The following is a 25,975-nucleotide window of genomic DNA, read 5'->3' on the forward strand; positions in this document are numbered from 1 at the left end:
AATTACTTTTGCCCATTTGAATTAGGTTATCTGGCTTTTAAGAATTCTTCTCATATTAAAAAAAAAATATATTTTTTTAAATTTAAGAGCTTTTTGTGGGTTTTTCTCCTACTTGCTCCCTAGTAATGGGGATTGAACCCCAGGGGCACTTTACCCCTGAGTTACATCCCCAACTCTTTTTATTTTTTATTTCAAAACAGGGTCACACTAAGTTTTTGAGACTGTCTTGAACTTGTGATCCTCCTGCCTCAGCCTCCTGAGTCACTGGGAATATAGGCATGCCACCCCTGCTTTCTAGCCTTTTATGGACTCTTCTAAAAATATACATTAAAGAATTCCAGAAGATGAAAGCCTGTCACAGAAAGGAAATTTTTATCTATTTTTCATGACTCCTTTTTCATTGTAGCAATTGCTGTTTCGCTTGTGTCATGAACAGCTCTTTTAGAAGCAGTAATGACGGAGTTGTATATATGCCAACAATAATAATATAGCATAGGGTATTTTCTTGTTTCAGATGACGATTTATGAAGACTCTGTTGCAGCTCATCTTACAAAAATCCTCAATTCTGATGAACAAACGGTGATTGTATCATCTGCCAAGTGAGTTGTGGAGTTTGAGTCATGAAATAGTTACATGGTAAAAATTAAAGGAAAGCTGCTTCTTCCTGCTTATATCGTTTTTGAAAATTTTTCTTTTCAAAAAATATCTATGAAATTCACAAAATTAGCTGTACTGAATTTGATTTGATTTTTTTTTAAAAATCACTTAAGCATTTTATTTGGAGTGGAATACATTTAGATATATATATTGCTGCTTAATTTGATACATTTTTTGTCAAAAACTTGTAATAAGTATTTAGAGGTTAATCAATCTGATGTCTATTTAAAGGTAGATTATGATTAATTATAACATGGAAAGCACATTTTGTTATAACTTCTTACTTCTAAAAACACTACTGCTTAGGAACTGTTTACCTCAGTAAAAGGAAAACAACGATGAGATTTTTCAAAATGACATTTCTCAGCATGTTTAAATTGCATAATTATGTTTTAATTCAAAGTTATCAGATTTTAGTTAAGTTGATTGCATACATGGAGCCAAAGCTACTTGATGTTATTATCCCAAATGCTGCCTGGCTGGAATTTAGAATTTAGTTTGGAAGCATCCTATACTGATGTCATGAGAACTGGAAGGCTGACCAGAGGAAGGGGATGAAACCACCCCAAATTTTCAACTGATAAGTGAAAGAATGCTGAAAGAGTCTAGCTTAGCAGCAGACATTACTATTATGCAGAAAGAGAGGAGACAAAGAATGGGTAGAAGGAGAGAAAGGGAGTGGGAAAGAGGTAAAGGAAAAATACACTAATTTTAGTATCTCACATACTTCATTTGCAGTGAAGAAGAAAGAGAACAGAAATCTTTAGGGAAAACTTACTTGTGACAGAAGTACAAATGTAGTCAGAATTGCTTTTGATGACATCTCATGCAGGAACAGGAAACAGCCCTGAACAATAGAAAAAGAGTTCAGTGGGTTAAGGGAGTGGAAGCAAGTGGTTGTTGTAAGCAGAAAAGGACTGCAGACTGGTGGGCAGTACTGCTGGTTGATTTATGTTTATTTGTTATTTAATGAATTGTATTGCTTTATGGTGAAATATGTAAATTTCCAGTTTGTCCCAGGCCTCAACACTCCTTAATGCCTTTCTCTTTCTGGCCACAATTCATACATCTGTTACTATCTGGATCCCTATAGATATTTGACTTTGCCACCTTTGTCTCATGAATAAATGCTTATTTATAGGACATTTAAGAAAACATTGCTAGAAAAGATGGCAAGTTGGAAAGGAAGCTTTGAAAAGGTGTAACAAATTATAAAAGAATGATTCCTTATTTAATCCACTGTAGTTAAATATTTTCTCTGACTACCTTTTAGCAAAGCCTTTGTATTGATCTTCACGTTTTGATAAGTTTGATCACTGTGTCCTATACATTTTATGTATTTTTAATTAAATGGAGTTCAGGCCATGAAATTTGGACATATACAAACATGATCATTATGGCAGCCACTGCTTTCTCTTTCTTCTTCTTCTTCTTTTTTTTTTTTAATACCAGGGATTGAACCCAGAGGCGCTTAATCACTGAATCACATTCCCATCCCATTTTATTTTTTATTTTGAGACAGGGTCTCACTCTGTTGTGTAGGGCCTAGCTAAATTGCTGAGGTTGGCTTTGAATTTGTGATCCTCCTGCCTCAGCCTCAGCAGCTGGGATTATAGGCATGTGCCACCACACCTGGCTCTTTCTTATCATTCTTAATCTTAATACCTGTGTAGTACAACATTCTTATCAGTGAAAACCTTTTTTCAAATAAAATCTTACACAACATTCCAGTATTAAAAAATTAAAATTGTTTTGTTGATATTAATTGGATGTGCTTAAATTATTAAAGACATTTATGAAAGAGTAAGCAATAAGGTGATAGATGAGTTATAATCTCATATTTGATGCAGTTTTCAATTATTTATTTATTTTTTTTTAAAGAGAGAGAGAGAGAATTTTTTTTTTTAATGTTTATTTTAGTTCTCGGCGGACACAACATCTTGTTTGTATGTGGTGCTGAGGATCGAACCCGGGCTGCATGCATGCCAGGCGAGCGCGCTACCGCTTGAGCCACATCCCCAGCCCTTCAATTATTTCTGTACCTAATTTGCTCATACTGTTATAAGGACATTGTCTTTGATTAAATAAAAATGGCAGAAAATTTTTTAGTCCAAGAGTTGCACAAAAACTAGTCGATTCTAAAGTAAATGTTAACATTTTATTTGTCTGTCATGTTTCTAATAATCGTTTGGCCTTAAAAATACTATGTGCTATATTTCTAAATGAAATTTGAAACACTCATTTATGGAATTCTGAAAGCATTTAGAGAACAGTTTGAAAATCATGGGTCAAGTAAATTTGTGTCCTAGTTGACACTTATTCACTAGCCTTGGGATCTGTGTCTGGTTTTTACCAGTGTAAGAAGGGAAAGGAATGCCTATTATTTTCCCTTCATGGAACTCTTAGGAGAATTAAGTGGAGTAATAAATATAGAGCATATAAACTACAGAGTGCTAAAAATATACTAAATTATAGTATCATAGTATACTAAATTATGGTATTATCACCTCATTTCCCTAATTACATTTCAAATGTTTTCTGACCTTGGTCTGGCTCTTTGTTTATGCTGTGCTCCTAGCCTGAGTTTGGGGTTTCTCTCCAAAGAGCTCTCTTACCTTTAAACAATTCCATTTTCACCCTGGTCTCCTTGTTACTCCTCTGTGCTCAGCAGCCTGCTACTGTCCTGTTGTCACAACCCCAGATTAAAATTGGGTGGATTTGCTCTAAAGAGTTCAAGAGAGAAAAGAGAGGACACCATGTAATACATTATGCCAGTTAATACAATGTATTTTTTATTTTGTTTTTTTAATGGACATTTTCAAACACTACATAAAAGTATGATAATTTCCCACTAAGCCCATCACTTAGCTTCAGTGTTTATCAGCATTTTTGCCATCTACTCCCTAGTTTTGCTATAGTATCTTTAAGCAAATATGAGAAATAATTTTATTCTATTTTTATTACATGTACATATATATAATCTTTTTTAAAAAATCCAATAAATTTAATAATTCTCTAGTACCATCAATATTACTCGATCCATCTTCCATGTCCTCCAGTTACAGTTTATATGCTCTATATTTATTACTCAGTTGTAGATGGACATAATGCCTCTATTTGTTTATTTTTATGTGGTGTTAATAATCAAACCCAGTGCCTCACATGTGCTAGCAAGTGCTTTGCCTCTGAGCTATAGCCCTAGCCCCTCAAAATGTTTTAAATAGTTAGTTTCTTCAAATTAAAATCCAAACAAGGTTCACAGGTTTCATTTGGTTTATATGTTTCTTTAAGGCTTTAAAAACCCATAATTGGGGCTGGAGATATAGCTGAGAGGTAGAGTGCTTGCTTAGCATGGATGAGGCCCTGGGTTTAATCCCCAGCTATAAAAAATACAATAAAATAAATCTGCAGTAGTTCCTTCTGCTTATAAAAAACAAAAACAAAAAAATCCTATTGACTCTTGATATATAAAGAGTACCCAAACCACAAAGATACAACTCAATGATTACAAAGAAATTCCTCACATATCTGCACCTATGTAACCACCACCTAGACAAAAATAAAGAATATTCTTCTTATGTTAACACCATGTATGTGTTGAATAAATGAAAAAGTGAATAAATATTAAGGAAAATAACTTCCTTATGTGATTATAGTTATTTCATAAAATAGCTATTTTTACTATTTAAAAATATTTAAATGTTAATGGAGAAGCTACATTTCAATAATATAGCTAAGGTGTAGGTTAACTAATATAGGTGAACCTCAAACATTATTTCTTTGATTTTGCCTGGGATTTTATCAATTCAGTAGAGTATAAGGAGTTATCTTAGAACCAGAAGCTCTAATTAACAATCGATGCCATTTATTAATTAAAAATAGAAAAGTTATTAAATAACAATCTTTACCTGAAACATAAATGTGTTTTGTTTTATTCTCAGTAGTTTTTAAACTTTACTAACGTTAACAGTAGGTAGGCATTACTTAGGGTTTTTTGTTGACTAACTCTACTAACCCTAATTATTAAAATGAATGGCATTTGGTCTATATATGAAATTTTCAGAAAATGAGGTAACTGACAGGAAAAAAAACAATAGAATTGGAGCTATTGTCATAGAATGGTAGAATTTAGATTTGGAATCTACTTTAAGGATAATTGAGGTAAACCTCCATGCATGAAGAGATGGGGTGCAGAGTTATTAAACATCTTTCTTCAAGCACATAGATTGCAAGGAGTCTTTAGATATTATTCATTAATGTTTCTAAATATCCTTTAATATCTGATTGTAGCATTTTATATTAGATGACAAACAAATTTTTTAGGTCCCTTTCTATGATCTGTGATTCTATATGGGCATCATGGGCGTATTTATCTTAATATAGTATTTGAATATTTTATTGTTCATTGCCCCTATTTTAAAAAGTAAATTGAAAACTGATAAATGAAGACACAGATACTCATTAGGACAATACATCTTGTAAAACAGAATTGAGGTAATGATGGAAAACATTAAGCATAATCATTGTAGACTGTTATTAGCCTCAAGTGACTATTTGGAGCATAGTTAACTGTGAAGGATGACAAAAAAATTAAAGAAACAAAATGTTGGAAATATCTAAAGTTCTAACATTAAAGATAAAAGCAGGGATTAAAATTTTGTTGTTCTTTGAGAAAATCAATGTTCCATTTTCATTGATTTAATTTTTGCACTTTTTCTAGAGAACTTTAGGTATTAAAATAGAAAACTGTGGGTATAGTTAAAGAGTGTCTTTGCATTACTATAGTAAACACATCTTAAAACTCTTTTTCCTCAATTTGTAAATATCTACTTGATAGGACCTTGAAGTCACACTATTTTTAATTGTACATTTTATTTTAAAAACTCTATGATTCAAAATGTAAATATTCTGTTTCTTCTGGAATATGGAACTTATGGACCATAAGACCAAGTTTTTCTTCTGATTCTTCCCACAATTTATGTGGCAAGCAGCCTCTGACCTTCACTCATATTCCCCTTCCTTACCTCTCTTGGCACAGGTTCACGGGCTCATACTGTGATGATTACAGGATCATCTTTTGCTTACTGTCTGCCTTGGGAATGTGGTGCAGTTGAGGAAGGAGAACTCTGCTGCCCCTTTCACTCCTAGATTAGTGGACTGATGGCTCTTGTCCCTAGGGGTTAGTAAATAACAACAAAAGTAGCAATGATAATGTTCTGGCATATGCAGTTTCCTAAATCCATAAGAAATTATATATCAAGACAGTGTTAGAATAATGGCAAAACAAACCTCCATTTTGGAGTTATACAAAAGAGTTGAGAATGCCAATATCTCCTCTCCCAAGAAGGAACGCAGCTTAGAGACATTGCCAGTAAAGCCCCCAAAAGAAAATCATGATAGTCTGACTTAATATTTTAAGAAATGTCATAAAAGTATAAAACATCAAGAAGAAAAATTTGATGTGAAGGACATAAAACCATCTCTGGTAAATGTTAAGCTAGATTCTTTGTAGAATTTGAGCTCAAAAAGTCAAACAAGGGAGCTGGGGTGTAGCTCAGTAATAGAGTGCTTGTCTAATATGCACAAGGCCCTGGAATTGATCCCCAGCACTGGGAGGAAAAAGCCAACCGAACAGATTAAAGGGGTTAGGAGATAATTATTTTCTAGCAAAGTCAATATAGGAATGGTTGCCCTAAAACAACAAATGAAAGAAAAATTATTAGGCATACTGTATTTATTTCCTAGATGACAAATGTGAAGATTTGGTGTGTTCGTGTGGGCGTATATATGTGTGTTCTATATCCATTGAATGGGTCAATTTCATAATATCTATAATGCCACTCACCTAACAGAGAAATTGTGAATTTAGTAGAAAAAGTAACTTCTGGGTTTTTTTTCATTTTCTTCAAATTCCTCAATGTATAGCAATGATAGAAAGCAAACCATGCTTTAAAATAATGTTCCCAACAGCATAAATTCTTATTAAACAAAACAAAAAACCTTAATCATGTACCATTCTGTTGGTGGTTGTTTTTAATCCAATACCATATCCAAAGGCTTCTGAAAGACAGATTTTGTTTGTGTTTCAAGTTATTTTTCCTTATAGTTTATTTCTATTGCAAAGAAACCAAATGTAATTAAAATAAGCAAGTAAACCATATATCGCCAACACTAATGAGACCTGAATTAAATTAGTCTTGTATGTTATTGCATTGGTTATCTTAAGGGGGAAAAATGAATAGATTTACAGAGAATATAACTCAATTCGAGTGACAGATTGGTTTGCAACGTAATACACAACATCTTTTCTCTGCAGGAAAAGTGTGGTATCAAGATACCCACGTGATGAATTTTAGATGGACAGGAACAACACAAGTGACAAACCATGCTAGTTTGTTTGACACCACTGTTTTCATTATGAAAACATGAGCTGTGGGTGATAATGCATTGTTTAAAGAAGATCTAAAAGTACTTTCTTTTTTTTTGGGGGGGGGGGCAGGGAGGGAAAAGCAGTGCTAGGGATTAAACCGTAGGCTTCACACATGCTAAGCAAGCACTCTACCACTGAGCCATATCCCTCACCCTAAAAGTACTCTTCTTTGAGTATTTGAGAAAGGTGTGCTCTAACCTTAACAGTACTCTAAATTATGGAGAACAGGGTTTGTTAATGTATCAATTTACCACGTAGGAGGCTTTAGAGTTATTTAAAACACTACACAGTAGGTAGAAGTATGGATTTATATACAAATTATCTGGATATTTTGACAATTCGCTTAATTGTGCTTCTTTTTAAATGTGTTTATAAATCAGAGTAAACTTACTGAATTGTACAGTTTCTATTACAAACCTACTAAGTTTTCTGATTGTATTGTATAATTTCTCTTCCTCAAAGGATATTATGTGAAACCGTAAAGGACTTCGTTGCCAAAGTAGAGAAGGCATATGACAGATCATTGGAAAATGCAGTTGTAGCGGACGCCGTGGCCAGTAAAGTAAGAGGGACACATCAGGGCATGCAAGTTATTTACTGACAATGTTAACATTGAATTGTATTTTAAAACTAAATGGATTCCATGGTTTCTTTGCCAAAACATCTAAAGAAAAATTACTTTTATTAGGCTGTGAGGATTTTTAAAATACTCTAATTTATGGTTACCTTGTAATGCTGCATCCTGGAAACAAACCATCATCAAACCAAATTTTATAGTTCAAATCCCTCTCCCAGTGTTTGACATCTTGCCAGGTGATGTACAGCAATCAGGCCACAGGGAAGAATGCTGCACAACTGGTGTTCCAGTGGGTAGAGGAACAGTTTTCTATTTCCAAGCAAACTTTGGCTGGTCCATTACTCTCCTAGCACAGGTCTTTGGATTCACTTTGGACCTTGTTCTCTTTACAGATTCCACCCTGCTTCATTAGCTTTCTGATGCTAAAATAACAATAGTTTAATTATCTTAAAAGCCACTGTTTTTACTTTTATAAGTTCATCAGAGGACCTTCTTACAAAAGGATTGGAAATCTTGGGCTTGCAAAGGACTTCACTCTCCCAGATTCATGCTTTAGATGGTAGTTTAATTGGGTAGAAGGAAAAGAAAAGGGAACTAAACATGCATTTGAACCATTCAGCCACTTTCCCTACTCTATGGGGTTTCAGAAAATGGGAATCCTTTCTTAGCCATATTTTTGTCTCTAAACTCTTTGTACCAGAGCTCTGTCTCAGCATGTCACCAAAGATAAACAATGGAGAGGAAAAGGACTGGAAATTGTGTGGAGAGAAAAGCATTCATGGCTACAGTCTGTTGATCTATTTTCCATCTCCACTAAAATTTAAATTAGGTGCTTCTTGAATCAAAACATCTACAGAATAAAAGATGATAGCCAATTGAATTTTAGAGTTTTTCTCTCTAGTGATTAAACATTCAAAACATCTTACATAAAAAATTCTTCCATCTTGTCTGCTGATGTTACTTCCATTTGAATTTCTCCCTCCTTTCCCTGTTTTTTGTTTTCTCAGTGTTCAGTCCTAAATGAGAAGCTTGAACAACTGCTACAAGTTTTGCACACAGAGCCCCAGCCTGATCCTGTCCTCTCCGCTGTCAGCCCTGTCGTCATAGAAGAAGATGCTGTGGAATCTTCAAGTGAAGAATCCCTGGGCGAATGCAAGGACCAGCTCTCAGATGACATTACAAAGCCTTCCTCACAAGGAGCCATCAAACCCAGGGAAATAATGTTGCGGGCAAACAGTTTAAAGAAAGCAGTGAGACAAGTCATTGAAGAAGCCGGAAAAGGTACATGATAACAAAATTAGCATTAGAAGAAGTTGGCAGCATAGCTATTGCATGTGTGAGGGAGTTTTCACAACGGTCAGATTGGACGCACTTGAAAAAAGAATTGTATTTTTTTTTTGAAAAAAATGTTTTTAAGACACCATAGAAGATAAATCTACTAAAAGGAAATTGTACTGGTCCTGTTTATTGTTTTGGTAATAAAGATCAGCACATTAATGATGTATAACATAAAATCTCAGAAATAAATTAAGCTAAAACATTACTATCTTAAATAGAAAAATAATTTAATTAACATTCCCAAAATTTTAAATATTTTTCACTTAGTTGGAATATATCAAATTCTTATAGAAAATCAAATCTGTAAACTACTTGAATATGTAGAAAATGTCTTCTTAACATTAATTTCCTTAAGTGTTTGAATGTTTGTTGGTTTATAAAGCATATATAAAAACTCTGCCTATACGTCAATTTTTTATATTAATATATACGATTCTTTTAGAATTTTAGTAGTAGACTAAAAATTAATTAAAATTAATTTGAATATGATTAATGTTCAAAAATCCATTTACATATTTACATGTTGTAACTTGTAATTGGACTTGTATTTCCCTGAAATTCTTACATATTTTTAATTCTGGTAAATATGTAATTTTAGCAACTTTATTTAGTTTCATAATCTCTGGTACTTACAGGCATCACTCCCAAGCTTATTTCTAAATGGTGTTTAGTTGTGAGTACAAAGTATCTTTTGGTATATGTTTCAGTTTTACTTTCCTATGCATATCTTTAATGTAGGATGGACTTTATTTTCATTATCCAAACATGTTTGTCTTCTTTCTACTTAGTTATGGATGAGCAGATGGTTCATTCCTGTGAACCAGTTAATCAATTATCTGACTGCAACAATACAGAAATAAGTGAATCTACTGATGATGATACCAAAGAGTTGTTAACTGGTAAGAAAACAATAACATCATTTGGAATTAAATAATATGTGAATTTTCTTTTAACTATTTGCATTTTTATTTCTGAAAGGCTTTTTGGCAGTTAAGCTTAGATATACATGAATGCTAAAATAATAAAGGTAATAGATTACTTAAATTGTTGCCAAATTCCTCTCTTATCATGTATTCTAGAGATAAGCCAAGGATTACAGAACTAGAGATGATTAAATATCTTGGTTTTCCTGAAGAAAAGGGAAGAAACACCTAAATCATTCAGCTTTAAGCTGTTTTAGCTCTCAGATTCCTTTGAGAATTGTAAGAAAGCCACAGGCCTCACAAGCACAAAATTTAGCCTTTAAATTATTCAGCAGTCTCCTAATATCATTGATCAACCGTCTAGTTTGATAATCCTTATTACTAAATTAAGCTTTAAAATCACAGCACATCTAGTTACAACCCTTTCTTTACCAAAATTCATTTTGCCAGGAAATTAAGAATATTACAATTTCTCTGCCTTTTAGCATTTAATTGAGGATGAATTTATACTTTAACATTGCCAAAGCAAAGAGTTTCTAATTTATTGAGATAATACAAAAGAGAAATTATAATAATAATAAAGATATTAAGATGATGCACATATTAATGTACTCATGAAAGGTCAACATAATTATGTGAGAACTATTTACATTCAAAAATTTATTAACTTTTTGATTTTAGTTTCTTTATATATAAATTTGGTCATATTAACCTCTCTGTCGCTTTTTCATCTGTAAGATAAAGATAATAACATGCCAGTTTCATTGGGTTGTTGTGAAGGTTAAATAAGTTACTGTATATAAAGTGCCCAGCATTATGTACACAGTATGGATGTTTGCTGTCATCATTATTATTTATTTTTTATTGATGCTTCTGCTAATTACTTTAACTTTGAAAGAGCATTCTTTAATTGTACTTAAACTACTTAGACTTTGAAATTTGACTTTCTGAATCACTGATGTTGAATATACAACTCAATCCATACTCTAGAACTCTCTTGACAGAGGATCACTCTATCTTAAATAGAAAAATCATGTAATCATGTTAATTATTTAATTATGATTGATTATTTAATTATGATTATGACTGGCTGTAATTGTATTCTTTTTTTTTTTTTAATTTTTTATTGTGGGTTGTTCAAAACATTACAAATTTCTTGACATATCATATTCCACACTTTGATTCAAGTGGGTTATGAACTCCCACCTTCACCCCATACACAGATTGCAGAATCACATCAGTTACACATCCATTAATTTACAAATTGCCATACTAGTGTCTGTTGTGCTCCGCTGCCTTTCCCGTCCTCCACCCTCTGTAATTGTATTCTTTACTTAAAGCTTTCTGTTTTCTCTCTTAAATTTCAACCCATGATTATAGATGTTCTTAGGTTTTATGTATGATGATGTTGACCATGACAACCACTGGCATTTGTCTAATGCTTTGTGATTGTTTTAAAAAGCAATATCACACTTGATATATCACTGTATTGGAGATGAATCTGCCTTCTAGAGCCATGTCTTATTCTTCTTTCATGTGGCAGCCCTTAAATGATACTGAAAATAGCTTTTATGGCACCATGTCCCCTTGTCACATCTTATGTTTCCTCTTGCAAATGACCTGTGCTAAGTTTTTCTTCCAGATTTTAACTTAAGAATTTCAATCCTCTTGTTTTTTTGGTTATATCCATTAACATGGATGCATGTTAGATAATTTCTGTTAAGTAATAGCACATTGATACTCAAACACTACTAACTGTACACTTTGGGTGTTTACAAAGATTATAGTAGTTTATACTCATTCCTATTTTGGATCTATAATTTCATCCTGTCAAAATGTTTTGAAGGTTGATTCTATCGTCTCAGGTTTTTCTCATCTGTGAATTTGATAAGCAGGCCCATAGATATTATCATCTATTAAAAAGTATCAACTAAAGCTAGGTTGGCAATGGCATATTGACAGTCAGACTTAATAATTTTCCCCAAGATTACATCTATCTCCGAGGATTGGTTTGTTAACAGTCATGAATGGTCTTCTAGCCAGCCATCATCCCCCCTTTTCATATTATCATAAACTCAAAACTTTCATTGTACTTAAAGCAATCTAAAATATACAACTATAGTGCTATAGATATTGATATTGAGATAAACATAAATTTAGAAAAGTCTTTAATGTTGCAGCATTTGATCTTAATTTTGGCTAGTGACCCAACTTACTGGAAACTAGCCCAGGAGGAGAAGTGTTTCTGTATTCAGTAATCATTATCTTTGTTGAAGCACTCTCATTTTATCATTATTAAATTATATAATAATTCATATGTCTGAGATGTAAGAAATATATTAATATAATCAATGACATGCTTTATTTAAGAAGAACTATGAATCACTAATTTAATTACCTGCAGTGGAACATCAGTCTTAATCATTAGTACACTGTCTGCTCTCTATCAGAAATGAACATCAAAAAGTTCTTTTATTAAAAATTAGCCTCAGGAGTTCTGTTTAAAACAAAAAAGAGTGACTATTCTGTTACTTTTAGTACAGCTGGACTGTTTTGAATAGAATAGAGTGTAATATTAATATAGTTAATTTGTAATTAGTCTGAGAGAGAGTGAAGATAATTAAGTTTTAGAGTACTTTTAAATTGAATTTGCAGAGTACTGTTTTCCCCCCCTTAGGAAAAAATACCAACCAAAAGCCCCTAAATTAGTTAAAGGTACCATTTGCTCTCTGTTAAATTGCCTCAGTTTAGATAGAATTAAATCTTCCCTTTTGTTGTTTTCTTTGAGAGTAATTGTGTTTTGGAATAATTTTTGGAATGTTTTGAGCTTTTACGAGAATATAATAGAGCCATTTGGGACAAATCCATCATTTTGAATAAATAATTGAGGCAGGAAAAGTATATTGATTTCATTTGAAACTACTATTTTTTCTTCCATTTTTAGAAGACAATGTTAACTTGTGTTTCACACGTTAGTTCTGAAAATTAATTAAATGTGATCAGATACTCAGTATTTATGAGAAAAGTTGGTGTTGGTACCTTATTTTATAACACATATGTTCCATTTTCAAAATCATCAGTCTTCAAATTCTCTACTTATCTTTAAGTGTAGGTTACATTCAATTTATGAGTATTACTGAATTTTAATTATAGTAGATATCTATTTTCTATTGATCTCCATGTATTTAAGATCAGAGATCAAGACATCTACCTTGACAGATATCCTCTTTGTTTCAAAAAAATTAAAATGGTAAAAGAATAGTTAAATACAATTAATATTCTCTGTTCCACTGATTGATTTAAAGAGAGATTCGATTATTTCATGTCTTGCTAAATTTTATGCCTTCGTCATTTTCTCTTTTTAATCTGGACTTCTTTCTTGCCAACAGTTAAAACTTCACCTCAGTCTCCAGATGCCAGGGCATGTCGTGGCAATTCTCAACCTGATTCTGTCCCTGGTCCAGCTGTCACAGCCACCAAAGAAAACCTCCCTGTGCTCAATACTAGAATAATCTGCCCAGGTATTACAGATTCTGAAAGTGGTGCATTTTTAAGCTTTTCTGTGAAGCTGTGTAAATCCTTATTTCCATGAAATATAGAAATGTGTTCTCAAAGGTAAATGTTCTTTTAGGAGAGTGTTTATAGTATATATTCTAGTGATAATTGCTTTGTTTTTGAACATCTGAAACATCTATTTCAGCCCTGATGAAATAAAGTTGCTTGGATTAGGCTAGTAGTAGAGAAACCAAATGATTATATGTAAGAGATGGAGGAAAATATATGTGTTTCCAAGGTCTCCTTAAATGCCAGTTGTTTGACTTAATAAACATTCTTCACCTTCATTCAGAGTAGGTTGGAATCTAAGTTAGACTCTGAAAACCAGAGTCTCAAACGTGTTCTTTTGAAAGATGAATCATAATTCAATAATAAAGTTGAAGACTTTGGCACCTCACTTCCAAAAGTGAGTAGAACTAGATAGAAGATCAACAAGGAAATAGAATACTTGACACATAAAACAAATAGACCTGACAGATGTCTAAGAACACTCTACCTAACTACAGCAGAATACACATTCTTCTTAAGTGTTTGTAGAACATTCTCAAGGATAGACCACATACTAGGCTATAAAATATTTCTCAATAAAACAAAAAGGGTTAAAACACACAAAATATTTTTCCTGCCACAATGAAATGAAAGTGGGAATTGATGAGAAGATGAAATTTAGGAAATGTACTAATATGTGGAAATATGTAGGTCAAAAAAAATTACAAAGGAAATTTAGACCAAATTTTTTTAGATGAGTGAAAACAAGAATATACCATACCAAAACTTGTTTGATACAGCTTAAACATACTTAGAGGTGAAATTTATAGCTGTATATGCCTAGATTGAAAAAGTAGAACTATCTCAAATCAATAACCTTAATAACTTGGAAAAAGAAGAGGAAACTAAATCCAAGCAAACAGGAGACAGCAAGTAATAAAGACTATAGTGGAAATAAACTAGAAAATAGAAAAGTCAGTACAGAAAATAAGCAAAACTAAAAGTTGGTTCTGTGACAAGTTCAACAAAATAGACATATCTTTAGCCAAGTGAAAGCAAAAATGAGACAAGATTGAAATTACTAAAAATCAGGAATGAAAGAGGAAACATCATGGTAGACATTGTAGAAATCCAAAGGATTATAAATTAGACAGCCTGGGTAAAATAGATAAATGCATAGAAATACACAAATGCCTACCAAAACTGATTTAAGATGAAATAGAAAATCTGACTAAACTCGTAACAAGATAATGAATTACTCAGTACTAATTTGGGAAAAAAAAAAATTCTACAAAGAAAAGCCAAGCTCAAATTGCATCACTGGTGAAGCCTACCAAATGTTTTCAAAAGAATAAACACCAGCCTTTTGCAAACTCTTCCAAAAAATAGAAGAGAAAGGAATACCTCCCAACTCATTCTATGAGACCCATATTACCTTGATACCAAAAAACAAAGACATCACAAGAAAATGCAGAACAATATCCCTTGTGAATATTGACACAAAAATCTGAAAAAAATACTAGCTAACTAAATCCAACAACATATCAAAAGATTTATACACCATAACCAAGTATGATTCCTTTGATGTGAGATCGAATCAATATATGAAAATATAAAATGTAATAAACCATATTAATAGAATAAAGGACAAAAACCACATAGTCATATCAATAGACTTGGAAAAAAAAATTTTAAATCCAACATCCTCTCAAAGTAAAAATGCTTGAAAAACCAGGAAAAGGAGGAAACTTCTTTATTTATGGTAAAGGGCATCTGTTATGCTTGTGTTGATGCAGGAAAGTTCAGGTGTAAAATGATTGGATTGTGAGAACTGTAACCTAATTGGTACATCCTAGTTTTCGTACCAGGGATTCCAGCCTTGGCAGTTAGACGAAATAAAAAGAATTCAAGGCATCCAGATTAAAAGGAAGAAGGAAAACTGTATGTCTTCATTAATTGCTCTTTCATATAGAAAATCCTAAGGGATACACAACACACACATACATACACACAAAAAAAAATAGTGAAAGCTAATAAATAAATATAACAATAAAAAGATAAAAAGATCAGTATGCAAAAGTTGTATTTCTATAATTATATTTTTATATACTGTAAGTGAGCAACCTGAATATGAAATTAAGAAAAATTCATTTATAGTTGCATCAAAAATAAATTTAACCAAAAAAGTAAAAGACGCAAACACTGAAAGCTAGAAAGCATGGCTGAAAGAATTTAAAGAAGACCTAACTAAATGGACTCACATCTAAGTTCATGTGTTGGAGACTAAATATTATTGAGATGGCAATATTGTGTTCAACTACAGGTTGAACACAATTGCTGTCAAAAATCCCCACTGTTAATTTGAAGAAACTGACAAACCAATTTTTAAATTCATATGGAAATGTAAAAGACCCAGAATAGGCAAAATAATCTTAAAGAACAAAGTTGAAGGGGATACATTTCCCAATTAAAAAAAAAGTTACATAATACTAGAATAAGTGCATTATATAAATCAATGAAGTAGATCTGAAAGTCCAAAGATAAATTCCTATATTTATGTTAATTTCAACAAGTGTAGAAAGACAATTCAATGGAGAAAGAATAGCCTTTTCCACCATTGGTATTGGGAATGACTAGATTTTACATGTAAAGATGAAGTTGGACCCAAGGGCTAAAAAGCTACGATAAAGACAGCAAAGGCATAAATGTTCATAACATAACGGTCTCTTAGATATGACAAGAAGCAGAAGTAGCAAAAGGAAAAGCTAGCCAGGTGCAGAGGTAATCTTTAAGTTGTTTTTGTCAGGTATTTTGGTCACCTGTAATCCCAGTGACTCAGGAAGCTAAGGCATGAGGTCACGTTCAAGGCCAGCCTGGGCAACTTATGAGACCCTGTCTTAAAATAAAAAGGGCTGAGGATGAAGTTAAGTGGTAGAGTGGTCCTGGGTTCACTCTGCAGACCTGGGACAGAGCTGGGGGAGGAGAAAGGAAAAAAAAATGCGATTCAAAGGACACTACCAAGAGAGTAAAGTGAGAACTCAGGCATTTACAGATGATATATCAAAAGGGACTATTATCCACAATATATAAATAAATCTAAAAATTCAACAATGAAAGACAAATGTCCCAATTTTAAAATGAGACAGGTATCTGAATAGATAGTCTCCCAAAGAAAATACACAAATAACGAATAACCGATAAGCACATGAGAGGATGTTCAGTGTGATTAATCATCAGGGGATTGTAAGTAAATGCCACAATGAGGTATCCCCTTCAGGTGGCTGTGATCAAAAGAGGCTGAAGGGCAGGGAGTATAGTGAAACTCAGTTGTGGAGCACTTGCCTGGCTTGGCCCCGGGTTCAGTCCCCCACTCCTGAAAATATCCTAAAAACAGAAAACAAACCAACAAAAACCAGACAATAAAGAATATCGGCAAAGATATAAAGAAACTGAAATGTTTGTACATTGCTGGTAGATGCATAAGATAGTGCAGTCATTTCAAAAAACAGTTTGATAGTTCCTCCTAAAACTAAACATTGAGTTAATATATAACCCAGATAACCCAACAATTCCACTACTGTACATATACCTAAGAAAATTGAAATGCATGTTTACACAAAAACTTGAACATGACTACCTCTGGCCACATTCACAATATCCCCAAATTGGAAACAACATATAAAGCATCAGTTATTGGATAAGCAAAAAGTAGTAAAGTCATACACTGGATTTGGACTTTAAAATAAAAATGAACATGGCCAAATATTACATGATTCTATTTACATGAAATGTGCAGAATAGTCAAACTCATAGGGATACAAAGTAGAGTAGTGGTGTCTAGGGACTGGAAAGTGATGGCTAAGGTACAGGGTTTCTTTTGCATATAATGAAAAAAGTTACAGAACTAGATGGCAGTGTTGGTTGTGCGATTTTGTGCATGTGCTACAAACAGCTAAATTATTTAAAAACTTCAAAGAGTGTATTTTATGGTGTATGAATTGTATCACCGTAATACATTGAAAGAAAGAAAGATAATTCCAGAACTTGCCTGGCTTTGGCATAGAAGTCATATTTTCATTCTCTCCAGGAACACAGGGATGGCCCTGCTGGGCTGGAGCTCTAATGTTATCTTGAGACATTTTAGAGAATATTACGCCTGCCTGTGGGGTGTGAGAACTTCTCTAGATTGTTCTTTACTCTCACCAGATTTGTTGTTTTTTTATTTCCATGTTTAGACATAAAAGGAAAATGATATAGTAAAGCATCACATAGAATATTCAAGACTATGAAAATTAAAACTCATTCTGATAATTTGATACTCTGGAAAAAATTACTAATTAAAATAATGAATAATAATATCCTCTAAGAAGAGCTCACTGTTGAGGGAAGGAAGGCTTGCCAAAGAAAGGACTTGTTTTTCTAATTTCCTAGCGGTTCTTGTTTTTGTTCACCCTTCTGTCCTTTCTTGTTTGTTCTCTTGGCCCATATTACTTTGTCTTCTCTGCAGACTTTGGTGTTTCCAACCTTATATTAGGTTGAGTAGAGCATAAAATTCATTAGCTTTGAATGCCATGAGTTAGTGGAAAGAATGTTGAAATCAATTGGGGCTTTTGCATATTCTGAATATGCAGAGGTAAGATAGGTGCTTTATTTTTTATGTTCAATACTATATTCTTCTAAAATTCATAAATACCTGCATTTCGTATTTTACTACTTATTCTTGACAGTAACACTATTTACTTTAATACACCTCCTAACATTTTAAATTATTATTATCTACACTTTTGAGAGTATAAAGGTGGTAACTCCATGATATTTTGGGCAATTCAGGCTTTATTTTAAATTCCTCATAGACTTATTACATTATTTGCTATAATAAAGAAGTAATATGTATTTATTTGTTGAAATTATAGAATTGCTAGGATGGTAAGAGAAAATGTCATGAAGAGACTTTTGTTAATATCCTCATCTCCTCAATTCTTTATGAGAACATATAGATACTTGGAAGCACCAAAAACTTTATAGTCATAAATTTCATAGTTCTTAGTTTGGGTTAATAAGATGAGTAGGCACTGAAAACCATATTCTAGGAGCAAGATGTTTGTGATTTGGCATGAATTGACTGGTTGTTTCTCTTTTTCCTTAACATGTGATGCTTTATGTATTTTCTGTTCAGGTTTAAGAGCAGGACTAGCTGCTTCAATTGCTGGGAGTTCCATTATCAACAAAATGTTACTAGCAAATATCGATCCTTTTGGTGCAACGCCATTTATTGACCCAGATCTAGATTCAGTGTAAGAAAATGTTTTTGCAATTATTTTTCTTTTGGCTTTTCTTATTTCTTCATAATGTGAATTATAGCATATATGTATCGTGATGTGTGGCTCCATATATAAAAAGAGTGATCAGAAAATTCGGAAAGTTGATAATAAGAGGCACATTAAGCCCTTGGAAATTCAGTGATGTCTCTGGTCTGTCCAGAGGCAGTCACTTTCCCACCTGTTCTCTTCCAGAGCACGTTCTGGCAGAGGAAGCACAGGTCTGCTCACTTCTCTCTGGAGGCTTTCACTTATCAGGTGCCTTTACACCTGTGTTTCTGCTGTTCCCTTTCTCTTCTTTCTTCTCAGTCTTGCCAAATCTGCCATCTTTTCATACCCAGCTTCTAGATTTTCTTATTTTGGGAGCTTTTATCACATACTGACCTCTTCCTTTCTCAACATTTCTATATTTTTAGCAACTCAATTTATACTTTTTTGGGCTGGGGTTGTGACTCAGTGGTAGCACACTCGTCTGGCATGTGTGAGGCACTGGGGCACATGTTTGATCCTCAGCACCACATATAAATAAATAAACAAACAAACAAATGCATTGTGTCCATATACAACTAAAAAAATATTTTTTTACAAAAGATATATTTTTTCTTTCCATTTGGCCTTTGTTATATCACACTCCATAATGACATTCCTCAAAGTACCATATTTTGAACTTCCAACAGTACTTAGAAGAATGGATTGACTCTAGTAGCTTTTTATGCAAATATTTTCCCATTGTTAAGAGTCAAAGGGGAGAAGACTTTCTAATGGTTGAAAAAGAGGAGTAAGGCCACCTAACTACCAGGCTCTTCCCATAACCGTCTTCACCTATCTGGTAGCAAGAGACTTATAGAGAAAATAGAAGGACTGTGACTTTGTTAAATTTAATAGAAAACAATCCATTACTTTGTCTCTGCTTTTCCTTGCCCTTTATATCACATGTACCAAAAATTGTACACATGTACTATGGCTATGCACATGGCATATGTATATAGGAAGTAATTCCTACCGAGCTTTACAATCTTCTGTAAGGAGTAGAAGCTTAACTGATTTTAAGTGCTGTTTTGTGAACAAATTTAATTGTTGTAATGAACCTGAAATTAACCTTTATGTACTTTTCCTTATTGTCGCAGAGATGGATATTCAGAAAAATGTGTCATGAACAATTACTTTGGGATTGGATTGGATGCAAAAATTTCATTAGAATTTAATAATAAGAGAGAGGAGCACCCTGAAAAATACAGGTAATTTTGAAAATAATGTTATCACCTGAAGGCAGTTTTTACTTTAATTTTATTCATTTCTTTTGCTTGCTCTGCCTTCATGGAGTAAAATTTCCTGAGATGTCCACGGATATTTATTTTTAGGAGCCGAACTAAAAACTTGATGTGGTATGGAGTCCTTGGGACCCGGGAATTATTACAGAGATCATACAAAAATTTAGAACAAAGAGTTCAACTTGAGGTAAGTTCATGTTAAAGTAAAGACATTTCACATTATCTTATTTAGAAAAATAATTTCATCTGTAGGGCTAATATGACCTAAATTCCCCTTGATTAGTGATTAAATGTTCAGGAGGAAAAAAGATCAAGGGAGTGACTTTTTGCTAACGTAGGTATAAACACTGGACATGAACCCACACTTCACCATTGTTGTCATTAGCTCCTGAAAGTGGAGTCGCAGTGCCCATGAAAATGTGGAGTCATGGGAGTACATTTATAGGATAGGGTTTTTAGTGGACTTTCTCATTTCAGTTTCCCAGTTCTGACTCAGTTCTGTAATACCCAGAGTTTCACAAATCCCTTAAAATAACTTTTATACTAAGTACAGTCTTTTAATTTAAAATATGTATTTATTTTTGTTCCAATTATTTCTAATAGCAAGTCAGTGAAAGAAAAAGATTTTGAGCATTTAGGGTTTTTTTCCCACTATTTTTTACTGATTTAAATAGGAAATTAAAAGATTTTAAGTCTTCTTTGATCACAGAAAAAAAATAAAAAAGGTTGGGGACATAGCTCAGCAAAGTCAGTTAAACTGTGAATTTCATTTTCTTCTACCCTTGGTTCAGTCTCACTGTTTATGATGACAGGTGTGTCTTTTGTATCTTGTATCCTTTTATAACCAGATATTTTTAAAATATATCATTTAGTTGATAGCAATTGAGCCAGGCACCTCTTTAGTTCATATTCTTGTTATGATAACACTTAAAATAACAATGCTTGGTTTGATTTACTGATCAGAATATTTCAGACTTAAGATTTGTATATTTTTCTGTATGTATGTTATACTTTTAAAAGCATTGGGTTTGGGGGGGGAGGAGAGGTTTGTTGTTGTTGTTGTTGTTGTTTATCTTAACACTGGAATGTGGACTAAAGAGGTACATGGCTCAGTTATTATCAACTGAATGTTATAGTGAAGATAAAGACTTCCACTCTAAACTTATAACTATGCTTGTTAAATTAACGTAGAGATAACCAAATGAAAAGGCACACTCATACATTGCTGGTAGGACTGCAAATTGGTGCAGCCAATATGGAAAGCAGTATGGAGATTCCTTGGAAAACTGGGTATGGAATCACCATTTGACTCAATTATCCCACTCCTTGGTTTATACCCAAAGGACATAAAAACAGCATACTACAGGGACACAGCCATATCAATGTTTATAGCAGCACAATTCACAATAGCTAAACTGTGGAACCAACCTAGATGCCCTTCAGTAGATGAATGGATAAAAATAATGTGGTATATATACATAATGGAATATTATTCAGCATTAAAAGAATAAAATCATGGCATTTGCAGGTAAATGAATGAAGCTAGAGAATATAATGCTAAGTGAAATTAGCCAATCCCCCAAAACCAAATGCTGAATAATTTCTCTGATTTAAGGATGCTAATTTATAATATTCTGTGAGTGTGTGTGGGGGGGATTAAATGAACTCTTCATAGGGCAAAAAGGGAAAGGGGGAGGGAGGTAATGGGGGGTGGAATAGGGGTAGGAAAGATGGAGGAATGTGATGGTCATCATTACCCTAAGTACATGTAAGAAGACACAAAGGATGTGATTCTGCTGTGTACAACCAGAGATATGAAAAATTGCGCTTTCTATGTATAATATGAATTGTTATATATTCGGCTGTCATATATAACAAATCAAAATTTTTAAAAAAGATGCAAAAATCAGGAAGGATCACATTTTGTAAATGCTATTTTTCACAGCCTCATCACCAGATCAACTTAGATGTCCTCCTGTGTCTTGTGTATTGTAATCCTTCCTTTTCTAATTATGTCTCTAGTTGTTCACACTCCATAAGAACAGGTAGGGAGTTGTGTTTGTTTTCTCCAGTACTTAGCACAGCACCTAGCCCTCTCTTGAGTAAATGAACAGGTAAATGATGATTTAGTGTAATTTGATAAGATGGGGTTATTAAACTCATTATAAATTGAAACTGTAATTCAAAAATGATATAATACCCCTAACCTACCAAGCATCATAGCTTAAGTTTGCCTACCTCAAATGTTACATTAACCTACAGTTGGACAAAATCACATAGCACAAAGCCTGCTTTATATAAAGTGTTGATTATCTGATGTAATGTATTCAGTACTATACTAAAGGGGGAAAACAGAATGATTAGGTATACTTTTACAAACTGTTCTGTGATCAACCCCTATGACTGACCATCTTTAAAGTTTAAAGAGTTATCTGGAATCAGAATGTCTGGTGGGTCTTAGTTCCTGCAAGAAACTTGGCTCTACAAACATAGATTTGCCACTTCAACTTGATGCCCAGGTTATTAACAGGATATCTTACTCTTATACAGCTGCTTTTGAACTCCATTTAATAAAGGTTCTGAAGCAGTAGACCCTTTGACATTCTGGTAAAACTCTGGACCCCTTCTACAAATGTTTTTGAAGTGCATTGTATAAAATACATAGAAACCAATAATATTAAAATAAATTAACAAAAAAATTTGGAAAGAGGAGTACTGGGGATTGAACTCAGGGACGCTCCACCACTGAGTCACATCCCAGCCCTATTTTGTATTTTATTTAGAGATAGAGTCTCACTGAGTTGCTTAGCACCTCGCCATTTGTGAGGCTGGCTTTGAACTCTTGATCCTCCTGTCTCAGCCTCCTGAGCCACTGGGATTACAGGCATGCACCACCACGTCAGGCCAAAATATTTTTAAATTGTTTAAAAGTAATGTATGTTTCATTGCCACATCAAGTGAAAATCTAGTGGCATGTCTAATAAATACTATAATTTTAAAGAAATGATGAACATAAATGATATCTGAAACATTTGTAATATACAAAAAAAAAAACTGTATTTCTATTGACAGTGAAATTACAGGTATTGCTAATGCCTGTTTGTTGTCTACATTTATAACTGAGGACCATGCTAAATTCCAGAGGTTAGTGAACATAAAAGTTTTATTTTTATCATCAAGTTCAACAGTCCCTCTGAAACTATTCATGGACCCTGGGTTTCTGTACCTCAAGTTAAGATCCTTGATATAGAAGTGTATGTTAAATGATACATGAAGAAACAAATTAGTAAAACAAGACATATAAAAACAGAAAAATTAAAAGTAGAGAATTCGCTGGGCCCAGTGGTACACGCCTGTAATCCCAACAGCTCAGGAGGCTGAGATAGGAGGATCACAAGTTCAAAACCAGCCTCACAAATGGTGAGGCACTGAGCAACACAGTCCCTGTCTCTAAATAAAATACAAAATAGTGCTGGGGATGTGGCTCAGTGATCAAATGCCCCTGAGTTCAATCCTCAGTACCACCCCCCCCCCCCCCGCCAAAAAAAAGTAGAGAATTCTTTGCCATTTAAAGTAAATGAAGGAACACCTTCTGTGTCCAAGAATAACAGACCATGGAAGGCCTGTTGTCTACAAATTAATTTCCCTGATATGATGGTTCACTTGAGATAAAGGCGAAGAGATAGCCCCATCTTTAGAAGCTCTTTCCAGAGAAATCTCTGCATCAGTGTCAGTCCAGAATATTGTGGTATGAAAGGAGACTGATTTCAAGTCTCAACTTTGAATTTGTGTGGAAGAAAGACTTTGGTGTCTCTGTCTACACAACAAGTGAAATAATACTTCTGTGCAAATTATAATTCAGTGAGCTAAGGTATAAGAAATAACAGTGTAAACTGAAAAGAATTCTACATGTATAAATTTTGTTTCCCAAGCCATCAATTTTGGTTCTGAAATACACCCAACTTTCAGAATCATTGACTGAGATTTATAATCTTTTGGGAATGCCAAAAATATAAAATAAAATCACAGTAACACATCTTGCTACTCTTATGATAGAGAAATCCTTGATATTCCTATCTCAGCCTCCCAAGCTGTTGGGATTACAGCTATAAATAGGAAAATCTCATTAAATTTTTAAACATTTTGATTAAGAATGGTTGACTTTTTGCCTATAGTATACCTAACTTACATGTGTCAAGGAGCTTTTCCTATTTATTAACTGAAATAATGATTGCATACTGTTTTGAATCCTTTAAATACTAAGATAAAATGAAGAAAAACAAGTCACTTTTAAAAAACAAGATCCATCTGTAAGCTATAATGAAATAGGTATTGGAGAACAAATATTTGTTTATTTCACATTTTTGGTTACTTAAACTATTTCTATAATCTGTTTATACTTTGTAAAACCTAAATAAATTTTGGTTATTAGATAGAAATAGTGATTTCTATCTTTGTTTAGTTTACTTCAATAATAATTAGTCATAACTACTGGTTAAATTATTTTATACTAGTTGAATTTTACTGAATTCTGCCTATACCATCACATTTAATTGTTAGAACTTTATGAGTTAGGGCCAAGCCTGCAATCCCTGTGACTTGGGAGGCTGAGGCAGGAGGATTAGAAGTTCAGAGCCAGCTTCAGCAACTTAGCAAGGCCCTGTCTCAAAATAAAAAAATTTTAAAAAGGACTGGGGATGTGGCTCAATGGTTAAGTGCCCAGGGTTCAATCCTGGTACTTTACATGGTAGGTATTGTTATTCAATTCAGAGGAGGAACTTGCCTAAGGTCAAACAGCTGATAACTGAAGGAGCCATCACTTCAAATTCACTGCTTTGTTACCATAAAACAATATGTAATCATGACTAAAGAAGGAAATTCACTGACTTCTGATTATGTGTTCTAGGTGCTTTCCTATACCTCATTTCATTGGCCACACTAAGTGTTAGCAATTATTAACCCATTTAACAGTTGAGCAAAATGAAGCTTTGAAAATTTAAGGGACTTACTCAAAATACTCAGTGAGAGAATTCAAACCAAGCCCACGATCTTTCCACTATCTCACATTGCTTGGTCAGAGTAACAGAACAGGACAGATATATTTACAGACAAACACACACACACACACACACACACACACGTACACATCTGTCCTATTCTATACATATACATATATATATATATATATTCACACATGCATATACACATATGCAGATACACACACATATGGAGACAGGTATGTATATGCATGTGTATATCTGGAGTCTCATGGCATTTTGCAACATCATGAACCACAAATGGAATGTGGGATGAATGGGACAATTATAAAAGGATATAATTCTCCCGAAGTTCTTCCTGAATATAAGAAAGTTTTCGGTCATGTGATGCTAATTTGTCAAATCTGTGCTGCTTGTGTTTTTCCTATGAGACTCCATGACACAGACATTAAGTACTTCACTTGTGTTTTGCTTAATACATAATGGTTACATTTGGCAGTATACATGGCACTTCCTTCTGAAAATGTTCATCTTATTCCATTCATGCTTGCAAATAAAGTGCATCCATTAAACAGTTTTAAAATTACTTCTTTTATATTTACAGAGACAGCATTTTTTCCATTTCCTTTAACTTAGTCATGTTAATGAAAACAGCTCTTTCTAAAGCACACAGATACCAGTTTAATGTATTGAATTTAGAAAAAGTTCATTATTCTACTAAGTAATTAATATTCATTTAACAAGTATATATTCAGTACTAGCTATATGCCAGGCATTGGCCCTGAGTGCTGGGTTACAATGTAGACCTGTAAATATTGAATACTCAGCCTGTCTACTGGTTAACACCCTATCTTCGGGAAAGGAAAAGAAATTGTAAAAATCTCATGTAGAGGTAAATAAAACATATGAGGTCTCAATTA

At 33.4% G+C, this 25,975-nt stretch overlaps 1 protein-coding gene across 4 annotated transcripts in view; it reads left to right on the forward strand.

Annotated features, from left to right (window-relative positions):
• Nucleotides 1-25,975, forward strand: part of Dgkh (diacylglycerol kinase eta) — a 192,534-nt gene that overhangs the window by 136,396 nt on the left and 30,163 nt on the right. For all 4 annotated transcript variants that reach the window (XR_011707375.1, XM_027928977.2, XM_027928978.2 and 1 more), the window contains exons 14-21: nucleotides 515-600; nucleotides 7,551-7,650; nucleotides 8,673-8,946; nucleotides 9,792-9,902; nucleotides 13,316-13,447; nucleotides 18,646-18,763; nucleotides 19,915-20,025; nucleotides 20,149-20,245. Coding sequence is in view for 3 of the 4 variants with exons in the window: in XM_027928977.2 (XP_027784778.1) it covers nucleotides 515-600; nucleotides 7,551-7,650; nucleotides 8,673-8,946; nucleotides 9,792-9,902; nucleotides 13,316-13,447; nucleotides 18,646-18,763; nucleotides 19,915-20,025; nucleotides 20,149-20,245 (1,029 nt within the window). In the remaining variant the exon portion in view is untranslated. The remainder of the gene's footprint in view (nucleotides 1-514; nucleotides 601-7,550; nucleotides 7,651-8,672; nucleotides 8,947-9,791; nucleotides 9,903-13,315; nucleotides 13,448-18,645; nucleotides 18,764-19,914; nucleotides 20,026-20,148; nucleotides 20,246-25,975) is intronic.

This window comes from Marmota flaviventris, chromosome 4, assembly GCF_047511675.1.
Source record: "Marmota flaviventris isolate mMarFla1 chromosome 4, mMarFla1.hap1, whole genome shotgun sequence".
Taxonomy (NCBI): domain Eukaryota; kingdom Metazoa; phylum Chordata; class Mammalia; order Rodentia; family Sciuridae; genus Marmota; species Marmota flaviventris.